The sequence below is a fragment of the Bos grunniens genome, chromosome 29 (genome assembly GCF_055505025.1).
Source record: "Bos grunniens cultivar Pamir isolate PY7600 chromosome 29, Bosgru_T2T1.0, whole genome shotgun sequence".
Lineage (NCBI taxonomy): Eukaryota > Metazoa > Chordata > Mammalia > Artiodactyla > Bovidae > Bos > Bos grunniens.
The window spans coordinates 14,575,843-14,595,593 of NC_141193.1; the positions used below are offsets into that span (position 1 = coordinate 14,575,843).

The 19,751-nt window shown below is 55.7% G+C and overlaps 1 protein-coding gene across 2 annotated transcripts; it reads left to right on the forward strand.

Annotated features, from left to right (window-relative positions):
- The first annotated feature begins 794 nt into the window (after positions 1-794).
- Positions 795-19,463, forward strand: ADAMTS8 (ADAM metallopeptidase with thrombospondin type 1 motif 8). 2 transcript variants are annotated; one of them, XM_086383114.1, is made up of 9 exons: positions 795-1,900; positions 8,319-8,558; positions 9,353-9,488; positions 9,985-10,152; positions 11,033-11,334; positions 13,271-13,454; positions 16,103-16,275; positions 16,391-16,566; positions 18,315-19,463. In XM_086383114.1, exons 1-9 carry the CDS (start codon positions 1,145-1,147, stop codon positions 18,877-18,879), a joined length of 2,700 nt encoding a protein of 899 aa, XP_086239240.1. In that variant the 5' UTR covers positions 795-1,144; the 3' UTR covers positions 18,880-19,463. The 2 variants fall into 2 exon arrangements, 1 of the variants encoding a protein (XP_086239240.1); XR_015157385.1 differs by lacking the exon at positions 16,103-16,275 and having other exon boundaries at positions 18,315-18,449.
- The last annotated feature ends 288 nt before the right edge of the window (positions 19,464-19,751 follow it).

Sequence of the window (19,751 nt, forward strand, 5' to 3'; positions counted from 1 at the left end):
TTCAAAGAGGTCTGTGGACCATACCATTCTCTTCTCCAAGTTACAGCGCCTCTCACTCCGAGGAGGTGATGTTGCAGGACACCATAATCCACTCGCATCCACGCTGGAACCCACAGCCACAAACAGTGGGGGGAGGGTTGCCACCATCCTGAGGTCCAAGGCAGCTGAGCGCTATTCCAACTATTCGTCAGGGCCAAAGACAAAGCTGCAAGCACTTACTGCCCCAGGGTGATCCCACCTTGCTGCCACCTCCCTTCTGGTAACTTACGGTCTTGCTGAGTTCTGCTCCCCTCCCCAGCCTCTGACGAGGCAGTAACAGAGTCCTTAGCTGTGTGAACCAGGTGGTATTGTTTGCCCTGATCCCGTTTGGGGTGAAAAACGTGATTTTTAGTAGGGAGCTTGAGTTTAGTATGATCTTTCTCACCCCTCTCCTTGGGTTTACAATGAAAAGCTCTGGAACCTTCTCTGGAGACCTCGTTTTTGCACAGTCGGATCCCCAAGTGACACTGTTGCGGGGACCTGTGCAAGGGTCTCCTGGGGGTGTGTCCTGGGCACTTGACCGGAAAAGAGGAAGCGACTGGGGCCTCCCCAAGATCATTGACTGAAGGGCACGTCCAGCGTTGGAGGAATTAACGTGGCACCACGGAAAACGAGGGGGAAAGAGTTGGCGTTGACTCTTACAGGAGGGGCGGGGGAGTCAGTCTCGCTGACTCCTGATTGGTTTTACATTTCATCCAGAATTTTTTTCTCTCCTCTCTTGCTCTCTCTTTTCAGTTTCTCTCTCTGATCCCAGGGGAGGGGAAACGGGAATAGTGAGAGATCAAAAATAAACCTCTTATGTCAAAGCCGGGAAGGAAGTATAAATACGAAGAACTCGGCAGCCCACTCGGTGCTTCCCGGGGTGTGGAGGAGGCGGGCGTGAAGGGCGCGCACGCGGCCAGGGCGCCAGCTGCTGCAGCTCCACTGGCCCGGCGGGCGCGAGCCGGAGAGGCTGCCTGGGGACCGCCGCCGCTAGACGTCTGCCCACCGGACACACGCCTGACCAGCCGCCGAGCGCCTACCCGCGAGGACAGCGGCCGGGCCACCCGCACCTGCCCGCGCCGGGCCCCCTTCCTGCGCCTCCCGCGCCGCCGCCGCAGCCCCCATGCCCCGCGCCGCCCCCCGGTGGCCGCCGCTTCTGCTGCTGCTGCTGCTGCTGACGCTGCCGCCGCTCGCCCGCGGCGCCCCGGCCCGGCCCGGAGGCAGGAGGCCGGCCTCCGCGCTCGTGGTGCCCAAGCGGTTGCAGAGCATCGCCGGGGAGGTCGCGCTCCACCTGTCCGCCTTCGGCCGCGACTTGGAGCTGCGCCTGGAGCCCGACGACAGCTTCCTGGCGCCCGAATTCAAGATCGCACGCCTCGGGGGCTCCGGCGGGGCTGCCGGGCGCGAGAGGGAGCTGCGCGGCTGCATCTTCTCGGGCACGGTGAACCGGGACCCCGAGTCGCTGGCGGCCGTCAGCCTCTGCCGCGGGCTGAGCGGCACTTTTCTGCTGGAAGGCCAGGAGTTCACCATCAAGCCCCAAGGCGCTGGGCGCTCCCTGCATCAGCCACACCTCCTGCAGCGCTGGGGGCACGTGCACCCTGCCACTGCAGCCCAGCCCCTGTCCAGAGCGTCTGAGAGGGAGGCGCAGAAGGGAGAGGGTGAGAGGCAGGAGAGAAGAGCCGACACAGCGGAGGAGGAGGAAAAGGAGAAACAGGAGGAGGACGAGGAGGGCCAAGAAGAGGAGGCAGAAAGTTCCAGCGAGCCACCACCAACCCTGGGGGCCAAGAGCAGGACCAAACGGTTTGTTTCGGAGGACCGCTTTGTGGAAATGCTGCTGGTGGCCGATGCATCCATGGTTGCTTTCTACGGAGAGGACCTAGAGGTAAGACTTGCTGTGCGGGGACACCCTGATCACCTCCCAGAGTCTCCAAATTGTCCCCTTTCTTGTCCCTCTGAGAAAAATCCTTCCAGCTCCTCACCCCAAACAAGGTCCTCTCCTTTCTGAGAAAGGGAAGTAACTCTTTTCATGACCTTTGACACCCAGGAGACCACCTGCTCCTGCCACTACCTCCCTTCTAATTGGAGGGGAGGCTCTGGGCTCCCTCCTCCATGTCCACCCCCATCCCACACATGCTGAGCTGAAAGTGAGTTTTAAAGCACCCCCACCCCAGACACCTGCCTCGCACAACAGAGACGATAAGTGAGCATTTGGGAAGAGCATCTACCCCAAGCCCCATTTCTCAGCCCCCTACTGTCTCCAGACCTGAGGGGCTCCCAAGGAAAGGCCGCTGGGATGCAAAGGTGTCCTTTGCCTGCAGAACTGAGGCTGCCTTAAGTAAAAGACATTGTTTGCAGGGAGTTGAGGCTGGAAAGGGGCTGCCCAACTTCTGTGCGCCCAGCTGGTTCTGATCAGGGGCACGGATACCTTGCCAACCTGGCGCTCAGCCCTGGCAGAACTTGGCAGCACCGGCGTCAGCACGAGAAGGGAGGGGAACAGAATTTCTGCCTGGGGATTCAGCCCAGGAACCTGAAGCTTCAGGGGAGAGGGAAGGAGAAGACAATGGGGATCTGACCTCCTGTGGTGAGTGTCCCTGGTGGAGCCACAACTATTCTTGGCCCACCTGAGCTGCCCTCTGCCTAGACACAGCTCTCTATTGAGCTGGGGCAGGGAACTGAGTCCAGGGGACAGTTCCTGCAGCCAGGCCGATTCCAAATAGATTTACTGATGCTGCGGACTCAGCAGGAGGTGTGTGTGTCACCCTACACCCCAGCACCTCCTCCAAGGACCAGATGAAGCAGAAGGCTCCAGGTGAGGCCGCACTTTCTCTTATCCTGGGGAGCGCAGAACCAGAGATGTGCCCCATGGAGGACTGACCCACCCAGAGGGCACCGATTCCTGAAATGGGCACCCTGGCCGCAGCTGCAGCTCAGTTGCTGCCATTTTGGTGATGGCAGTCTTGGCTATCATCCCATTCTAGCCTCAGCCTGTGCCCAGCTGATGCCTGCCTTGGGGGCTTTGGCACCACCTGTGCACAACAGTCTACATGAGGCATGGCGGGCCCTTCTATTACTTGCCCCAGCTTTCTCAGTCTGCCAGTCACTGGGAAATGCATTCTAGGTGCAAAGATGGGAAGAACTGGAGGTGAAAGGTCCACGTGGCTGCCCCCCTGGATGCTGCCAGGGTCGTTCAAACCCATCAGACCCCGTGTTGGCAGTCTGTATTCACTCCTCCCAGAGCTTGGGATGGCAGCTTTGACCCCGCAGTCCAGTTCTGCCCAAGGACTGTGGGTCTGCACTGACCAAGTATCTGCTTCCTGGCCTTCCAGGAGAGCAGGGGAAGGTACCAGCCGCCTCCTCTGACTCCTGCCCCAGCATGTCCTCCAGAAGGCGGCAGGTGGGGCTTCTCCCATCTCAGGTTGAGGACAGCCACACCTGGCTACCAGGGGACCCCTGGCAAAGTCCATCCACCTCAAACCCAGGGTGCGGTGCTGAGCCCTCCCACACACGATTCCTTTCTGACAGCTGCCTGACAACCGGGAGTAGGAAAGCCCACAAGAACAGGGAGAAGCAGCGGGAAAAGTCATTGCTTTTCGGTCTTCAGAGTCAAAATGTCCTCCCTAATGTTTCCCTACCCTCTCGGCTCAGCTCAACGCCCAAACACTTAAGATGCTGTGAATTTTCCTCCAGCATGTACTTGGCAGCTCCAGCTGTCAGAGCCACCTGAGAGCAGACATGCGGGCTGCCAGGCACCAGGGTTCCCAGGCCACTGAGGCAAGGGTAGGGCTGGGTTCTGCCCCAGGTCTACTGCACCAGACAGCTGGCTTCCTCTTTGCACCCAGGGGCACTTGTACCCTCATAGGACTCTTGGCTGGATGACCCAACATGCGCATGTCCCACACGGTCCCCTACACACACACAGGTTTCTGGACATTCAGACAGGATCGCTGCAGCAGCCCACCACCTCCCTGGGTCAGGAGAACACCCCAGAAGAGCTGTCAGGCACCTTGAAAGCTTAGGTCCTTCCCTGGGTGGGTAGGGTTCCCTCTGCCTTTGGGGCCAGCCCTGACCCCTCTCCCTTGGTCTCATCCCGTCACTGCCTGCATTCTGCTGTCACTGCCCCAGGTGGGGCTGAGGCTGAGGCACAGCTGTTTCTATGACTGACCCCTGGCCCCTCTGCTCTGACTGTTCACCCGCTGTGGAGATGCCACAGGACAGACCTGAATTTCTCAGCTCAATCCCTTGGACTGTCCCATGAGCTCAGCCAAGGCACAAGTGAATGTCAAGGCCAGATTCCCTGGCCTGCCCAGACACACCTCCTCAAATATAACCTAGTTCTCTGCAAGTAACTCTTCAAGGAGTCCCCTGGAGACCTCATTCACACAGATGGAGGTGCTTTGGGGTGTCCCAGCCACCAGGGTGTGTAATGAGGATAAAGAGATGCTTCCCCTTCCCCCATGAAGAGACGCACCTGGACTTGGCAATGGAGTCTAGTCTAAGCATCGCTGAGGCTGCTTCCTAGTGAGCCTTCTAGAAAGTTCAGCACCTCGTGGGGAAGTCACACGCTGAGGACATTCAATCTGCAGAGTGGTTTACAGGGACCACGCAGTGCAAACACCTGTGAGGGGGCAGAGGAAGAGAGTGAAGGTTACAGATGATCTGTGACTTCCCCCAGGTCTCCTCACCCGACAGCCATGCTGGGGTGCTGGGCCGTGCCGCCTGCTCAGCACCAGGAGGGTCTGTGACTCTGGCTCTGCCTCCCCTGACATCCTCCATGCTGTGGGAATGGGTCACTGAGCCCAGCCACCCAAGCAGGTCCAGCCACAATGGGAGGCCCAGTCCTGAGAAGAAACTGCCTTCAAGGCCAGAGAAAGAATTAACCGTGCGCAAGTCTGGCTTCACTGCGGAGTGACAAGGAAGTTTTCCAGACTCTGTACACTTGAGGAGCTCAGACAAAGGGGGCTTTCTGAAAGGGGGGACCACCTCAGAAGAGACCTTTAACTCTGTCTGCACCCAGCTGCTGCTGACTGTTCCTGGATGAAACTGCACCAGGAAGGGGCAAGAGTAGGGAGCGGCGCCCCACGCTCAGTCTGGAAAATGGTCTAGCCAGACCATCAGCTGCTGAGCTTCTCAAGTCGCTGCTGAGCTTCTCAAGTCGCTGCTGAGCAGGGAGGTCCCCAGAGAAGACCAGAGGCGTCCCAGAGTCAAGCTACTAGCCAGTGGCTTCAGGGAGGGCTAAGTCACTTCACCCCCGTTCCACTGCCCTTCGGGAAAATGTCTCCCACCAGCCCTATCACCAGAGTGGCCAAGTATCCTGGCTTGCCCAGCACAACCCCTGGCTAGGATTATCTTGGCGTAATTATTAACACTTCATCTTTACTCTCAGAAGTGTCCTGTTGTGGATAATAACAGAACAGACACGTGTCTGAGTCTCCGCAGGCACGTTATATTGCCGTGAAGTATGAACCCCCACTGGAAAAGACCAAGTCTTCGGTCTGTTGCCATCAGAATGATCGACCGTGTAAAGCACTTCCCAGTTTAAAAAGGCCATAGTCTTCAACGGTCCTTGAGTCACCATGTACCCATCCTCCTGTCCCACTGGGAAGGCAGGTAGGACAGAGACAATGTCAAGGGCACGCGGTCTTGCTCGCATACTTTGATCTCACTGTGCTGCAGTTGTCCTTGCAACAGCAAAGGTGGGCGGCAGTCAGTGCCATGAAGAAGAGCATAGACTTTGACAGAAAATAGAAATGCGTGACTTGAGTAAGTTACCCCTTTTTCTGAACCTCAATTTCTTCACCAGCCTGACAGGCACTGTTCTACCAAGGATCTGGCAGTGTCTGGAGGAGATAGTAAAATACAAAAGGCATCTGACCCAGGGCCTGACACATAGCAGATGCTCGTCAAAGCACAGCTAATACCAGAGTTGCCTTGGATGGTGCTTTTGGGCCTGGAAGTCAGACCTGCCCTTCTGGACCAGGAGATAGGCCCAGAAGTGGGGTTCACGGTCTCACAGCTGCCCACCTGCCCAGGCCTGGCTCCCTGCCCCCAGGGTCAGTTAGATGCACAGACATCTGAGCCACCAGTCCTCAGAGGAATTTCTCATCCCCAAAAGCTCAGTGATTGAGAGAAAGGGTAGGTGGGCCAGGCCAGGACTGCAGACTTTAACAGACACTTTGGACCATACAGGCCTGGCAGCCCTCTTTTGATGGGAATTATCTTAGAAGAGAGCATCCAAGGGAAACTTCAATGTCCTCCCATTAAACCCACTGCCTAAAAGGAAAATTCTCAAGCCGGCTCAGCCTGCCATTTGCATGATGTTTGGAGAGGAAGCTACGAGCTCCCTGAACCCCAGGGAGAAGAATCCATGAGCCTCAGTGTCAGGTCGCACATCCCGTGCACTCGTGTACCTTCGGCTCACACTGGGGATCAACCCATTGACAGTCTCTGCTAGGATGATGGAACAGCTTGGGAAACAGAGCCTTCTTAAACCTTAGATCACTGGTTCCTTATTCCAAACCTTTAGGGACTGGTTGTGGGGCAGCTGGCGTTTCTCGCCTACATGCCTTCTTCATCAAACATCATCTCCCTAGTTTTGAGATTGTGATGTTGGAACTTGAAGGGAGTTCTCTTGTGAGGAGGGCTGCAGGTTGTTGCAGGTTGTTCCAGGAGTTGGCCACTGGTCCTCGTCAGGGGTGGCGGGGGGCACCCTGGAAGCAGCGGATAACTAGAGGGAAGAGCCAGACAGGCTGCCACTCCTCAGCCCTCACCCCCAGCTGCCTAATGAGGTGGTTACTTGTTTCCCTCAGAAATCTGACTCCAGGAGCGGGTGCCAAGTTTCAGCTTTGTTGATACGATGTTTACATCAGCCTAAACGTAGCTGGAGTGTCTGACACACTAAGTGACCTGCCGACCCTTGTTTATAGTCTTACCACATATCTGGCCGGTTGCCGGCGAGATGAACAGACAGATCCCATTCACAAGTAATGGGATTCATCTGGAACTCCCACACGTGACCTCAGCCCCGGAATGTCCCTCTGTAGCCTTTCACCTTCGGTTCCTTCCTTCCGGTCCCACCTTCCAGATCACAGGAGGGCAGAAAAAGAGACTACAGCGGGGTGGAGCCCTGAGGGGCAGGGAGCAGGACTGGCCACACTCCTGGCAGAGGACCTCGGTTTCCTGTTCTGTAGAATCATCCTAGACGATGCTCTTCTGGAGGTCCCAGAGGCAGGAGAGTGACCTGATCTGGCCTCCTCGGAGGCCCTGGGAGCTGTTGGCAGCCCAGGGTTGGGCAGAGGCCAAGCACCGATGTCCACTCTTCCTTTGACCTTGATGGGACCAGAAGCAGCGTGAGCCTGAGAGCCTGGGTCTCAGCAGCCCATCCCTTCTCTCCTGACCCAAGCTGAGGAGGATTAAACCCCCTGGGCTGTCCAGGCAGAAGCCAGGAGGCCAGGTCCTGGGAAGTTTAATGAGAAGAGTATAGACCTCAGAGGCAGACATGCTTGTGCTACACCCCAGCTTTAAGAGCTGGGTGGCTGTAGACAAGGTATTTGACTTGTGAGAACCTTCACTTCCTTGTTGGAGAAATGAGGATGACTGCCCAGATCATTGTGAGCATTTCCTGAGGTGACGCATATCCAGTCTGCGACTGGTGCAGAGGAGCTCCTGTTAGGAGTGACCATTACAGCAAAGTTTCCTTCCTGAAGAGTAGGGGTTACCGCAGCAGACTGAGGACAATTCTCCATGGACTCTAACCTTGAGTGCTCAGACAAGTGCTTCTGGGCTGAGAGCATGAGGGGAGGGGTGGCTGGCAGGGAGACGGTGGGTGTCCAGGTTAAGGTAGATAAATCGTGCAGTCCAATAGAAGAACTTTCTGTGACAATGGAAATGTTCTGCAGCAGCCATGAGTCTTATGTGGCTATTGGTGCTCTTGAAATGTGCCTGGTGTGGCAGAGGGACGGTGATTTTAATTGGATTGAATTTTAATGGATTTAGATGTCCATGGCCATGTGTGGCTGGGCAGGACGTTAAACACACAAACTTTGGAGCCAGGCCTGCAGGGTTCATGGGCTGGCTGACACACTAGCTCTGGACCTCAGGCCACTTACTCAGCCATGGATTTCTAATACGTACAAGGAAGGGAAATAATGCCAGTGCTTGGGGTGGCGGGGAGGGGGGTTAGGAGCCCATCCAAAGAGGCTATACACCAATGCCCTGCAGTGAGGAGTGCACAGCTCAGGTGACAGCGGGGGTGGGCACTGCTGGGAGATTGACCCCTCCCTCTTCACCCCTGCTCGCCTCAGAACCACATCCTGATGCTGATGTCCATGGCCGCCCGCATCTACAAGCACCCCAGCATCGGCAACTCCGTCAACCTGGTGATGATGAAGTTGGTGATCCTGGGGGACGAGAAGCTGGGCCCCGAGGTGTCAGACAACAGCGGGCTGATACTGCGCGACTTCTGCGCCTGGCAGCGGGACATCAACCAGCCCAGAGACCGGCACCCCGAGCACTTCGACACGGCCATCCTGCTCACCAGAGAGGTTGAGGGCCTCCAGACACTGCAGGGGAAGGGGTGGCACCGGGTGGGTCAAGGAGGGGGTGTGGCTCAAATGTGGAGCCAGCCCAAATGTGGGGACTGGCTCCCTGCTGGCCCTAGCTGGACAGAGAGCCGTGAATGTGGACGAGGGGGTGGGGCGGGAGGAGGAGGTCATGAGGACAAGTATGAGGTATTTCAAGGGAAGCAGAGGAATGCATAAGGGCTCTTGTCCAGAAGTTTGTGACCAGCTGTCTGCTGAGGTCATGACAAGACAAAAAGGACTCAAACTGCCCTGAGAGACATGTGGAGTTGGAACAAAGTGCAGAGGTGCAGCTGCAACCCGGGTTAAACCCTGGGGGCAGGTAACCAGGCTCCTCCCATAATGTCTCCAAATCAGGAGGCCTGCCCACCTTCATGGTGAGGTTTAAGCAGGTGGTTTCCTAAAGTCTAGCCAGACTCCTCATGGGTAGAGGCCCTGCTCCCTGCCCCCCAGGCGTCAAGACAACCCCGAGGCCAAAGCTTCGTGTTTAGCCCCACTTCACAGCTGGGGAGCCCGAGGTCCAGGGGTCAGGGCCCACCCGTCTCCCTATGCAGGGGTGTCTATAGCCTCCCAGGCTATCCTGCCTCCCAGGACAGACTTCCCAGGCCCACAGCCTGATGTCTTGCTGATGTAGATGACAAATGTCCTTTGTGAAGAAATAGAGATTTGGCTGAAAACATCTCCCTCATCTCAGGAGGTGCAGGAACATGCAGTTCCTGTCCTCTTTCTGTCCTCACATCTCGCTTTCTCCTGAGCAGAACCTTTGCGGGCAGGAGGGCAGGTGCGACACCCTGGGTGTGGCCAACGTTGGCACCATCTGTGAACCCAGCAAGAGCTGCGCCGTGATCCAGGACCAGGGCCTTCAGGCAGCCTACACTCTGGCCCACGAACTCGGTAAGATCCCCCACTCCCAGAGGCCAGGTGCTGGGTTGGGGGGACCTGCCTTCCAGAGTCCAGTGGTGCAGCCCCCCAGGGCTGTGCCGTGCTTCCTGGTTGTCACAGAGTAAATGTGCCCTCATGCTCTCCATCCCCACCCTGAGTGAAGGGCCATCCTCAGGCGGATGGGGAAACACCAGTGCTCAGATAGAGCCGTGAGGGGGTGTCCTGGCTAAGCAGTCAGGATTCAGAAGGTCAACTGCAATGACAGTGAGAGAAAGTGAGCAAACGATTAAGGGGAATGTGAATCAGGAAAGGCCCCAGCAGAAAAGAGAGGGATCCCAGTGCTCCCGGTTCCCCTGGGAGAGTGGGCTGAGAACTGTCCCTGAGGAACAAACAGGTGGAATTCCTGGATGAGCTGGCACTGCTTAGGCTTTCAGAGCACTGTGCCCCATGGATGGACGGCTGACAGCAATGGAGGCGGCAGGTGGACTAGGGGTCTCGTCCTTCCCAGGGCACGTCCTCGGCATGCCCCACGACGACTCCAAGCTTTGTACTCGGCTGTTCGGGCCCCTGGACAAGCACCACATGATGGCGCCGCTCTACGTCCAGCTGAACAAAACACGGCCCTGGTCCCCCTGCAGCGCCTCGTTCCTCAGAGAGTTCCTGGACCGCGGGTACGGTAGGTCCCCGCTTCTCCCTGGCCGGCGGCGGGCACCCGCGTTCCTGGACCGCGGGTACGGTAGGTCCCCGCTTCTCCCTGGCCGGCGGCGGGCACCCGCGTTCCTGGACCGCGGGTACGGTAGGTCCCCGCTTCTCCCTGGCCGGCAGCAGGCACCTACTTTGCTTGCGTCTCAGGACGGGAGACATTCAGCAGCTGTGTCCTCACTGCCCTCCAGGGCTGAGGTGCTCTACCCACTCCTCTAGCCTGCTGTTCCTCAGCCCAGCTTCTAGCGCCAATGAGATTATCTGCAGAGCAGGTAGAAGTGGTCTGAGAAGGTCTGTTGGAGAAGGTGGGTTCCCACAGACCTTGAAGGAATGGAAGAATGTTTGTCATACAGAGCAGAGAAGGGAGCCTCCGGCTGGAGCCGTACATCACAGGGTAGCGTGAAAACAGCATAGGCAGGAACGCCCCTGAGAGCAAGGAGTGGGGCGAAGTGCCTGGTGCAGGCAGCCTGGCTTGTGGAGTAAAGAAATGAAGACACAAGTGATTCTTGATGCAGAAATAATAGATTGTTCAAACATCAATACTTTGGCTTTAATTCTCTGGGCCTGGATTTAACAGTCCATTTACATCCCTAATTATACTGTGACTTAGATTAGTGCTACAATTAGCTGGCCTTCCCTCGGTAAACACTGCATACATATAAGACATTCTGGATGACAAAGAAATTCAATCCTTTAAATAAATGTGCTACTGATAATCAAAACGTGGAAGGAATTTCTCTAGATGATGGAGTGTTGACAGTTTGTGGATTGAAGTCAAGGAGTCCTTGAGTGCCATGTGACAGGAGGGAACCCCTGGCCCTTATTCCTGTTTCTCTGCTTCCTTCGTTCCTCAGGGGACTGCCTTCTGGATGCCCCTTCCTGGGCCATGGCCCTGCCCACAGACCTCCCCGGCCGCAGGCCCCTCTACGACCTGGACCAACAGTGCAAGCAGATCTTTGGGCTGGGCTTCCGCCACTGCCCTAACTCCTCTGACCAGAACACCTGCGCGCAGCTCTGGTGCCGCATTGATGGCCCCGACCCCCTTTGCCACACGAGGAATGCCAGCCTGCCCTGGGCCGATGGGACACCCTGCGGGCCCGGGCACCTCTGCTGGGAGGGCAGCTGCCTGCCTGAGGAGGAAGTGGAGAAGCCCGAGGTGAGGGATGGCCACTGGGGTGTCAGGGAGAGGGACGGGGGAGGGCTGTTTCCATGGAGGAAGCCGCACTTGAGAGCTAGGAAGCAGGAGGCTTGGGGCCAGATGCAACTATGAGTAGAGCCACACATCCTTTGACACACAAAATAAAGCGTATTTATTCAGACACAAGAGGAGCCCTTCGAGGGTGTCCTCAGAGCAAATGGATGGTGCTATCAGGGCTTGGGCGTTTGGAGAGCTTGCCTTTGGAACAGCTGTGGACTTGACTTGGAGGACTGGTGCTAGGCGTGGACACTCCTGCGCGAGACTGTCATGGACACTCAATAAACAGAAGCCATTATGAATTCTATTATAAATGAAGTGAGTGACAGCAGAGGAGGGACACCCCATCAAGAAGGAGGGGAAAGTATTCATGCCCTACCCGTGTCTGAGCTGAATTCTTAGCTAGGGGTCAGGACAGTGGGAGGTAGTGTGGGGACCCCTTGTTCCAGAAGGAGGGAAGAAGGAAGGGGAACCACCTCTGAGCCAGCAGAGAAAACTTGGCAGAGTGAACCTGCAGGGAAGGCAAGGCAATGTCGAGAAGGGGTTTTAAACGACTGGCTCCTTTGCCCTGCTTTGTACTTCCAAACTGTGAGGCTCGTCACCTTTCTCTAACTGGAGTCACTGAGCCATCTCTGAAACAATGTCCGATGGGTCTCAGCCTGGGTCTGGCCAGCTCTGAATCACTAAGGTGGCCTGCGCTCTCACCTTCTGGAAGGCTGTCCTCAGGGCACATCCCGTGCACGGAGGCCCAGGGGCCTGTGTGGCCACGTAATCCACACATTCCTTCTAAGCTTGGGCCGGGATAGGCGTCATGGATTCTTTCTAAGTCCCCTCCCAGCCCCTGCCCAACACGTGGCTTTTCCCAACCCTGTCCTGTAGTGTGGGCTTCACACAGTCCTGAGGGGAGAGATGGGAAGGGGGTCCACTCCCACCTTCCCCAGCAGTGCAGCCAAGCTCCACACAGGAAAAAGTGGCCAGAAAGTGAACCCAGGCTAGTGCTTCTAATGTATTTTTAAGGGGAAAAGACAGATCAGAAATATTGCATAAAAAAAAAAAAAAGAAATATTGCATATATTGACAGAATCATGTCTCTGTAAAATAAAAACACGGGACCTTCATGACGATAGTCAGAGCACAGGTATAAAGGGATATTGATGAAAATCATGTCAATGGCTTCATCTAAGTAGTAGTATATCTTTAAGTGTTACTTTCTCTCACATTTTTCCTATTTTTCATTTTTTATAGGATCACGTATGACTTCTGTAACCTTTAAAAAATTATTTTCATTTTGAAAACTCTGTGTACCCACCCATCACAACTGCTTGACCTCAGAGTCAGTTGTAAAGTTGGATGTGACTGTTCCCAGGATGTCCTACTCACTCCTGGACCTGGAGGCTAGTAGACTAGCAGCCTCACCTCCCAGAGATCCTTCCTTTAGGTCAGAGCTGCTCAGCCTCAGCACTGGTGGTGTCTGGGCTGTGTGCACTCTGGCTGTATAGGCTGAGCAGCTCCCTGTCCCCGACTCGTTGGAGGTCAACAGTGTACACCCTGCCCAGCTGTGACAACTACAGTGTCTCCAAACACTGCGGGAGTCTCAGCCCCCATGGGAAACCACTGTATTTTCCTCAGCCTTATTCCCATAAAATGTTTGATTCTGCAACTGAGCACCTTACAAAGGGTGAGGAACGGTTCTAGACCCTTGGCTGCTTGGGGGGCAGCTGAGGGCCAGGCCCGCACAGACTCTGTGGTCAGCTGCAGTCACACAAGCCAGTGGGAAGACGAATTGGGCAGTTAGCGAACTCCACCCACCAGCACAAGCACAACTAGGAAAGGAGGTCCCACCGAGAGCCTAGGCCCTCTCCCCTCACCCCACTCAGAGCGGCCTTGTGTGTTGCAGGCTGTGGTGGATGGAGGCTGGGCCCCGTGGGGACCCTGGGGTGCATGTTCACGGACCTGCGGAGGAGGAGTACAGTTTTCATACCGTGAGTGCACCAATCCTGAGCCTCAGAACGGAGGGAAGTACTGCCTGGGTCAGAGAGCCAAGTACCAGTCATGCCACACCGAGGAGTGCCCCCCAGACGGTAATGACCAGAGCAGCTGCTACGGCGACTGCAGCACATCCCTGGAAGAGGGTGGTCTCTCGGGCTCAGAGCTTTCCAGGGTGCAGACAGAAACGGGCTCTTGAGGCACCACACTTCGGGGCAGCCTACAGTGCCCCGGGCCAGCTCTCACTGTGCAGGGAGAGCCTGGAAAAGTCAAGGAGAGAAACCACCCTGGTTTTTGGAGATGTGGACATGGAGGATGTCACTCCCAACCAGCTTATGCTCTAGAGCCGGGGCAGGGCTCTGCGGAGGGCTAGAATCCACAGTAATACTACTCCTGGAGGAGTCTAAACCCTGGTCTGTGTGCAGAACAATGGAGCCACTGTCCAAAGCAATTGTCGGAGCCACCTCCAGGGTCACTCCAGCCAACGTTCAGCCCAGGGCAGAGGGAAGGTTTCTGAATCTGATCCTAGCACACACTTCTCCTAAGAAGGTTGCTCATCTCCCCCTGGGGCCATGGCATCTGCCTACGGGAACCTTCCTGGGAAGTGCCTCTTTTCTGCCTCCCAGGCACATCCCCCAGTGCCCACAAGAAAGCACATACCTTTTTTTTTTTTTTTTTTTTCCCATGTAGTCTTCTTTAATTGGAGGATAGTTGCTTTACAATGTTGTGTTAGTTTCTGCTGTGAATGAGCTCTGAGTATACATATATCCCCTCCCTCTTGGACCTCCCTCTCCTCCCTTCCCCTCCTAACCCTCTAGGTCATCACAGAGCACTGAGCTGAGCTCCATGAAAAGCACATACCTTAACTCCTTAACTAGGAGCAGTGACGGCTACAGAGACATGAGAGGGAGTCCCTGCAGATCTTTGCTCCACCACCCTGTTCAGCTCCTTGTCGCAGCTCCAGGGAGTGTGACAGGCAGCAGATGGCACACACTTTTAGGGAGGTTAGAGAAGTTCCTACAAGCACAGAGGCCCAGCCCAGGGAGGGCAAATAGCAAGGGAGTCTGGAGGCTTTGTAGTTTTGTAAGACGAGGAGGAGCCGTAATGGCAGGAGGCTCTAGAGCATCTGCCTGGAATTGTGGGCATCCTCCTGGCACACTAGTGAAGGGCTCCTGGGGAAATGAGAGAGAGAAGAGAGGAGAGGGGAATGAATACGAGGCACAGAGGAGACACGGACAGGAGCTGAGACCTGGATTTCGGGTGCACTGGTACCAGCCATCTCCATCAGCGGGAGCTTAGTGCCTCTCGTGTGCCTCGGCTGTCCCGACGCTCTCTCAGGAGGGGGCGTGGCCACCTGGGGTTTGAAGCTCCACAGACCATGAAGGTGTCCAGCTCGGTGGGGAACCTCAGCAGTAAGAGCAGCGCTAACTTCAGGACCGCGAGAAGGAAACACCCAGGTCTTCCTGTCTTGGAAGCAGCAGGATGGATGGGAGACTAGGCACCAAGTCTCACAGGAAACCCCCAGCCTTAGCTTGTGAGCAGTGGACTGAATTGTGGAGTATGGGAAGGAGCATGCAAAACCTCAGCTCATCCTGAACAGAGGACAGGACTTAGTGACATGCCGGAAATAGCAGATGTAGGTGCTCAAATGTCGAGAAGATACCAGGGTTCCAGTCTCAGGCTAGAAGGTGGTAACATCACCCTGTGAAGAGCCAACCTGGAGAAGGCGATGGCACCCCACTCCAGTACTCTTGCCTGGAAAATCCCATTAATGGAGGAGCCTGGAAGGCTGCAGTCCATGGGGTCGCTAAGAATCGACAGGACCGAGCGACTTCACTTTCACTTTTCACTTTCATGCATTGGAGAAGGAAATGGCAGCCCACTCCAGTGTTCTTGCCTGGAGAATCCCAGGGATGGAGGAGCCTGGTGGGCTGCCGTCTATGGGGTCACACAGAGTCGGACACGACTGAAGTGACTTAGCAACAACAACGAAGAGTCAACCAGGTGATGGAGGAACCACACGGAGTTGGGCCTCACTGAGCTGGAGGTAATCACAGTGTCTTCAAGTGGACTCCCCCAAAGACACCCAGAATTACAGCAAGTGGAGAGCAGAGGCCAGGTCAGAATTAGGGACAGAGGGGGCCTTTGTCCAAACGTCCAGTGTCAAGAGTTATGATTAGCAGAGGGTCCAAAATATACCTCCATGTGTCATTCTCTGCTTCCCAGGCCTACTGAGCTATCCCCATCCTCACCTAGGTTTGGTGTTGGTGGTGGTTTAGTCGCTAAGTTATGTCCGACTGTTGCAACCCCATGGACTGCAGCCCGCCAGGCTCCTCTGTCCATGGGATTTTCCAGGCAAGAACACTGGAGTGGATTGCCATTTCCTTCTCCAAGGGGTCTTCTCAATCCAGGAATCGAGTCTAGGTCTTCCTGCACTGAAGGCGGATTCTTTATACCAACTGAGCCACGAGAGAAAGCTAATCAGTAAAGCAGAATTAAGACTCTCCCCAATAGAAACACTGTCTTTCCCAGAAAACCCCCGCGGGGCAGGCTTCTCCTTTCCTGCCTCATGAGTCAGCGCCGAGGTCAGTGCTGAGGAAGGGCGGGCTGAGGTGACCCGCGTCCTGGGACCAGGTCAAGTCCAGGAGGAAGAAGGATGCCCAGAATCCGGGCATCTCCCCCTCGGGGTCCTCCCTGCTTCAGTTCAGCATGGTGACTCCGTGACCTCTCATCCTCGTTTTAGGGAAAAGCTTCAGGGAGCAGCAGTGTGAGAAGTTCAATGCCTACAATTACACAGACGTGGAGGGAAACCTACTGCAGTGGGTCCCCAAGTATGCGGGGGTGTCCCCCCGGGACCGCTGCAAACTGTTCTGCCTAGCCAGGGGGCGGAGCGAGTTCAGAATATTTGAGGACAAGGTGAGGAACCTTCTGGAACTCAGATGCACGGGTGGGGAGGAAGGCCTCCTGGCCCGGACCACGTGCGGGCTGCACCTATGCTCAGGTCCCTTCAGACCCCGCTTCCTTTCTGCAGGTGATCGATGGCACCCTGTGCGGACCCGATACTCTGGCCATCTGTGTCCGTGGCCAGTGTGTCAAGGCTGGCTGTGATCACGTGTTGGACTCACCTAAGAAGCTGGACAAGTGTGGGGTGTGTGGGGGCAAAGGCGACTCATGCAGGAAGGTGTCTGGCTCCTTCAGTCCCTCCAGGTGGGTCTCCCAGGAGTCCTGTCCCTAGCTGCAGGAGTGGACCGGGCTTTAGAGACAGTGGCGGCCCCTGCATACCCGGGAGTGCTAGCTGCAGTGTCTGCATGAACTCGGTATCCTCTCTGTCTCAGAGCAGTTGTGAGGGGTGAGGAGGTGGGAGAGCACGTGGTGCAGTCTGACTGGCAGAGGGGCCACCGGAGGCCACGTGCATGGGGCTGCATCATCTCTGAGTCAGTCGGCAGCAGATGTGCGCTGAGTAACTGGGACCCCTGCCAGAAGCAGCTCCTCCAGGCCTGCTGTGGGAAGGACGTTTCACCTGCACCCGGTGGGTCCTGCCCTTTCTGCAGGTGGATCTTCAGAAAGGGGGTTCTTGGGGGACCTTGGCAGTCTTGGAGCTTCCTGAATCTGACAGCCCCAGATCCTTTCTCATACCTAAAATCCGTAAGTTCATGTGAAGTGAAGTGAAAGTTGCTCAGTCGAGTCCGAGTCTTTGCGACCCCATGGAGTATACAGCCCATGGAATTCTCTAGGCCAGAATACTGGAGTGGGTAGCCTTTCTCTTCTCCAGGGGATCTTCCCAACCCAGGGACTGAACGCAGATCTCCTACATTGCAGGCAGGTTCTTTACCAGCTGAGCCACAAGGGAAGCCCTTCTATATTTAAGTGCTTTCACTTCTGACTGATTCCTAAAATGAGTCTGTCAGGGCCAGGATGGTCATTCCCTGTTTATAGATGAGGAAACTGAGGCACGAAGAGATAACATGATCATCTGAGGTCACCATGGTAGGTAACGACGTCTGAGGAGAACCCAGGTTTCTCCTTTCCTAGAGGTTTTTTCCTGCCCTGCACACACTTCGTAGAGAAGGGCAAGGGTCCATGGCCACACTGCACCCCTACCCAACTCCTTCATGCTACCTCATCTCATCAGAATCAAAGAACAAAATCTGCTTTCAAATACAACTCGCGAGTCTGTTCATATTTAAACTCAATGATATAGAAAAAAGAACCAGGCGGCGTGAGGCGGTCAAAGGGGGAGTCCCCACAGTGCTCGCTCAGACCTTAGATCAGGGGCCAGGGTCCTCTCACAGCTTCCCAGTGGGCATGAGACAAGAACAGCAAATAACAGAGTGACTGCCCTCCTCAGGCTTCTTCACCTCCCTCCTAGCCTATGAGACCAAATACTTTCTACCCACAACGAGAAGAATAAGAATTCAGGGTTCTCCATCCCACAGAAAGCCCAAGGCCCACAATAAAGTGAAAACATTTGCCCCAGAGCACCCTGTCGCCCCCGACGGCCCAGCTCCTGGTGCTGGCACACCCGGGAGAAGGCCCCTGGGCACAGTGTGCCACCCTGCTCCCTGCCCTTGAGCCACACAGCCACACTTCCAGGAACGGACGGACTCTGAGAGCGGAGTGAGGCATCCATCTGGTCAGATCCTGGAATGGGCATGGGGACTTGAGCAGCAACAGCCCAGCTTTCACTTCCCTTTGGGCTCCCTTCCCCTGTATGCTATCGTCAGTTCTCATCTCCAAACACTCACAATAGAGCTGCCGGGCAAAGCAAAAATCCCAATGTACAGAGCATTCTTGCTGGCGTCACCAGCTAACTTATTGGCAACTTTATGCAACTATTTCCTGATTTGATAGTGCAAATTTTTGTTTGCCCACCTCCAGTCACTCCACACTGACCTCTTGAGTGCCTGACTTGGGGAGCCACAGGTCCTAAGGGTATCTTTCTGTTCCTGTCACAGTTATGGCTACAATGACATTGTCACCTTCCCGGCTGGCTCCACAAACATTGATGTGAAACAGCGGAGTCCGCCGGGAGTTCAGAACGATGGCAACTACCTGGCCTTGAAGACCACAGATGGGGAGTACCTGCTCAATGGAAACAACGCCATCTTTCCCACAGAACAGTACATCCTGCTGAACGGGACTGTCCTCAGGTACAGCGGTGCCTTCACCTCCCTGGAGCGGCTGCAGAGCTTCCAGTCCCTGCCCGAGCCACTGACCTTACAGCTCCTGAAGGTCCATGGGGATCCCCTCAAGGTCAAATATACCTTCTTTGTCCCTGATGATATGAACTCCAGCAAACAGAGCAGCAGAGAGAGGACAACCACCAATGTCATTCAGGCCCTGCTCAACACGCAGTGGGTGCTGGGGGACTGGTCTGAATGTTCTCACAGCTGCGGGGCCGGCTGGCAGCGGCGGATGGTGCAGTGCCGTGACCCCAGCGGCCAGACCTCTGCCGCCTGTGATGAGGCTCTGAAGCCTGAGGATACCAAGCTCTGCAGAAGCCTGCCCTGCTTCTCGTGATCCAGAGGGGGTGGCTTCTGCTCATGGACTCGGGGTGTGGGGTGCAAACAAGGTCGCACTATGGTGACCCCACATCTAGAGGTGGTATTGCCAGCCTACCCAGGCCTTACACTGCCATGGCCCTCCAGCTGGGCATGAATCTACAAGGGGAGGAGAGGAGAAGAGACAGACCACAGATGCTGTGGGGTGGACCCTCCTTGGTTCAAGTAGAGGGCATAAGGTAAAAGGGACACAAACAGAAGACTCGTTCAGCCTGTTTGAAAAGGAGTAGCAAAGTTAAATGAAAAAAAACTGTTTTCTACTTGGTTCCCTTGATAAATAATCTACCTCAGTGAGGAAAATATTAGTCACAGAGAGACGGGGAGTTGGGGTGATGGTGAGCATCACGGCAAGCCCGATATTTGCACCCTGAGGCATCTTCAGAGATGACCGGGACTATCTTCAGCATTAAACCCATCGGCTGGAGGGCTGCGAGCCCGGGACTGTGAAGAGCCCCGTGTTCTCAGGCTCCCACCTGCAGGGGTGGATCCACTTCAAGTATTTATGCAAATGTGTCTCTGAACTAAAGTGTGCTCTTGTGCCAATGCAGGGGTCTGTTCTGGCTCTGTACTTCTCTGGAAGGGCAGGGGACCCTGGGCCCCAGGACAGAGGCTGAAACTAGGTCAGCTCACCTTGAGCACACCCATGGAAGCTGGCACCTTGCCTGCATCTCTGAGACCTCCCTCTGAGTGTTCTTATCTGCCGAGTCCAGCCAGTTGAGGCAAGGCTGTATCTGCATACTCCAGACTGGAGGTTCCCCAACTTCAGCGGGCATTAGGGTCATTAAAGGCCTGCTTGAAACACAGATGGCAGGGCCCAACCCCAAGGGTTTC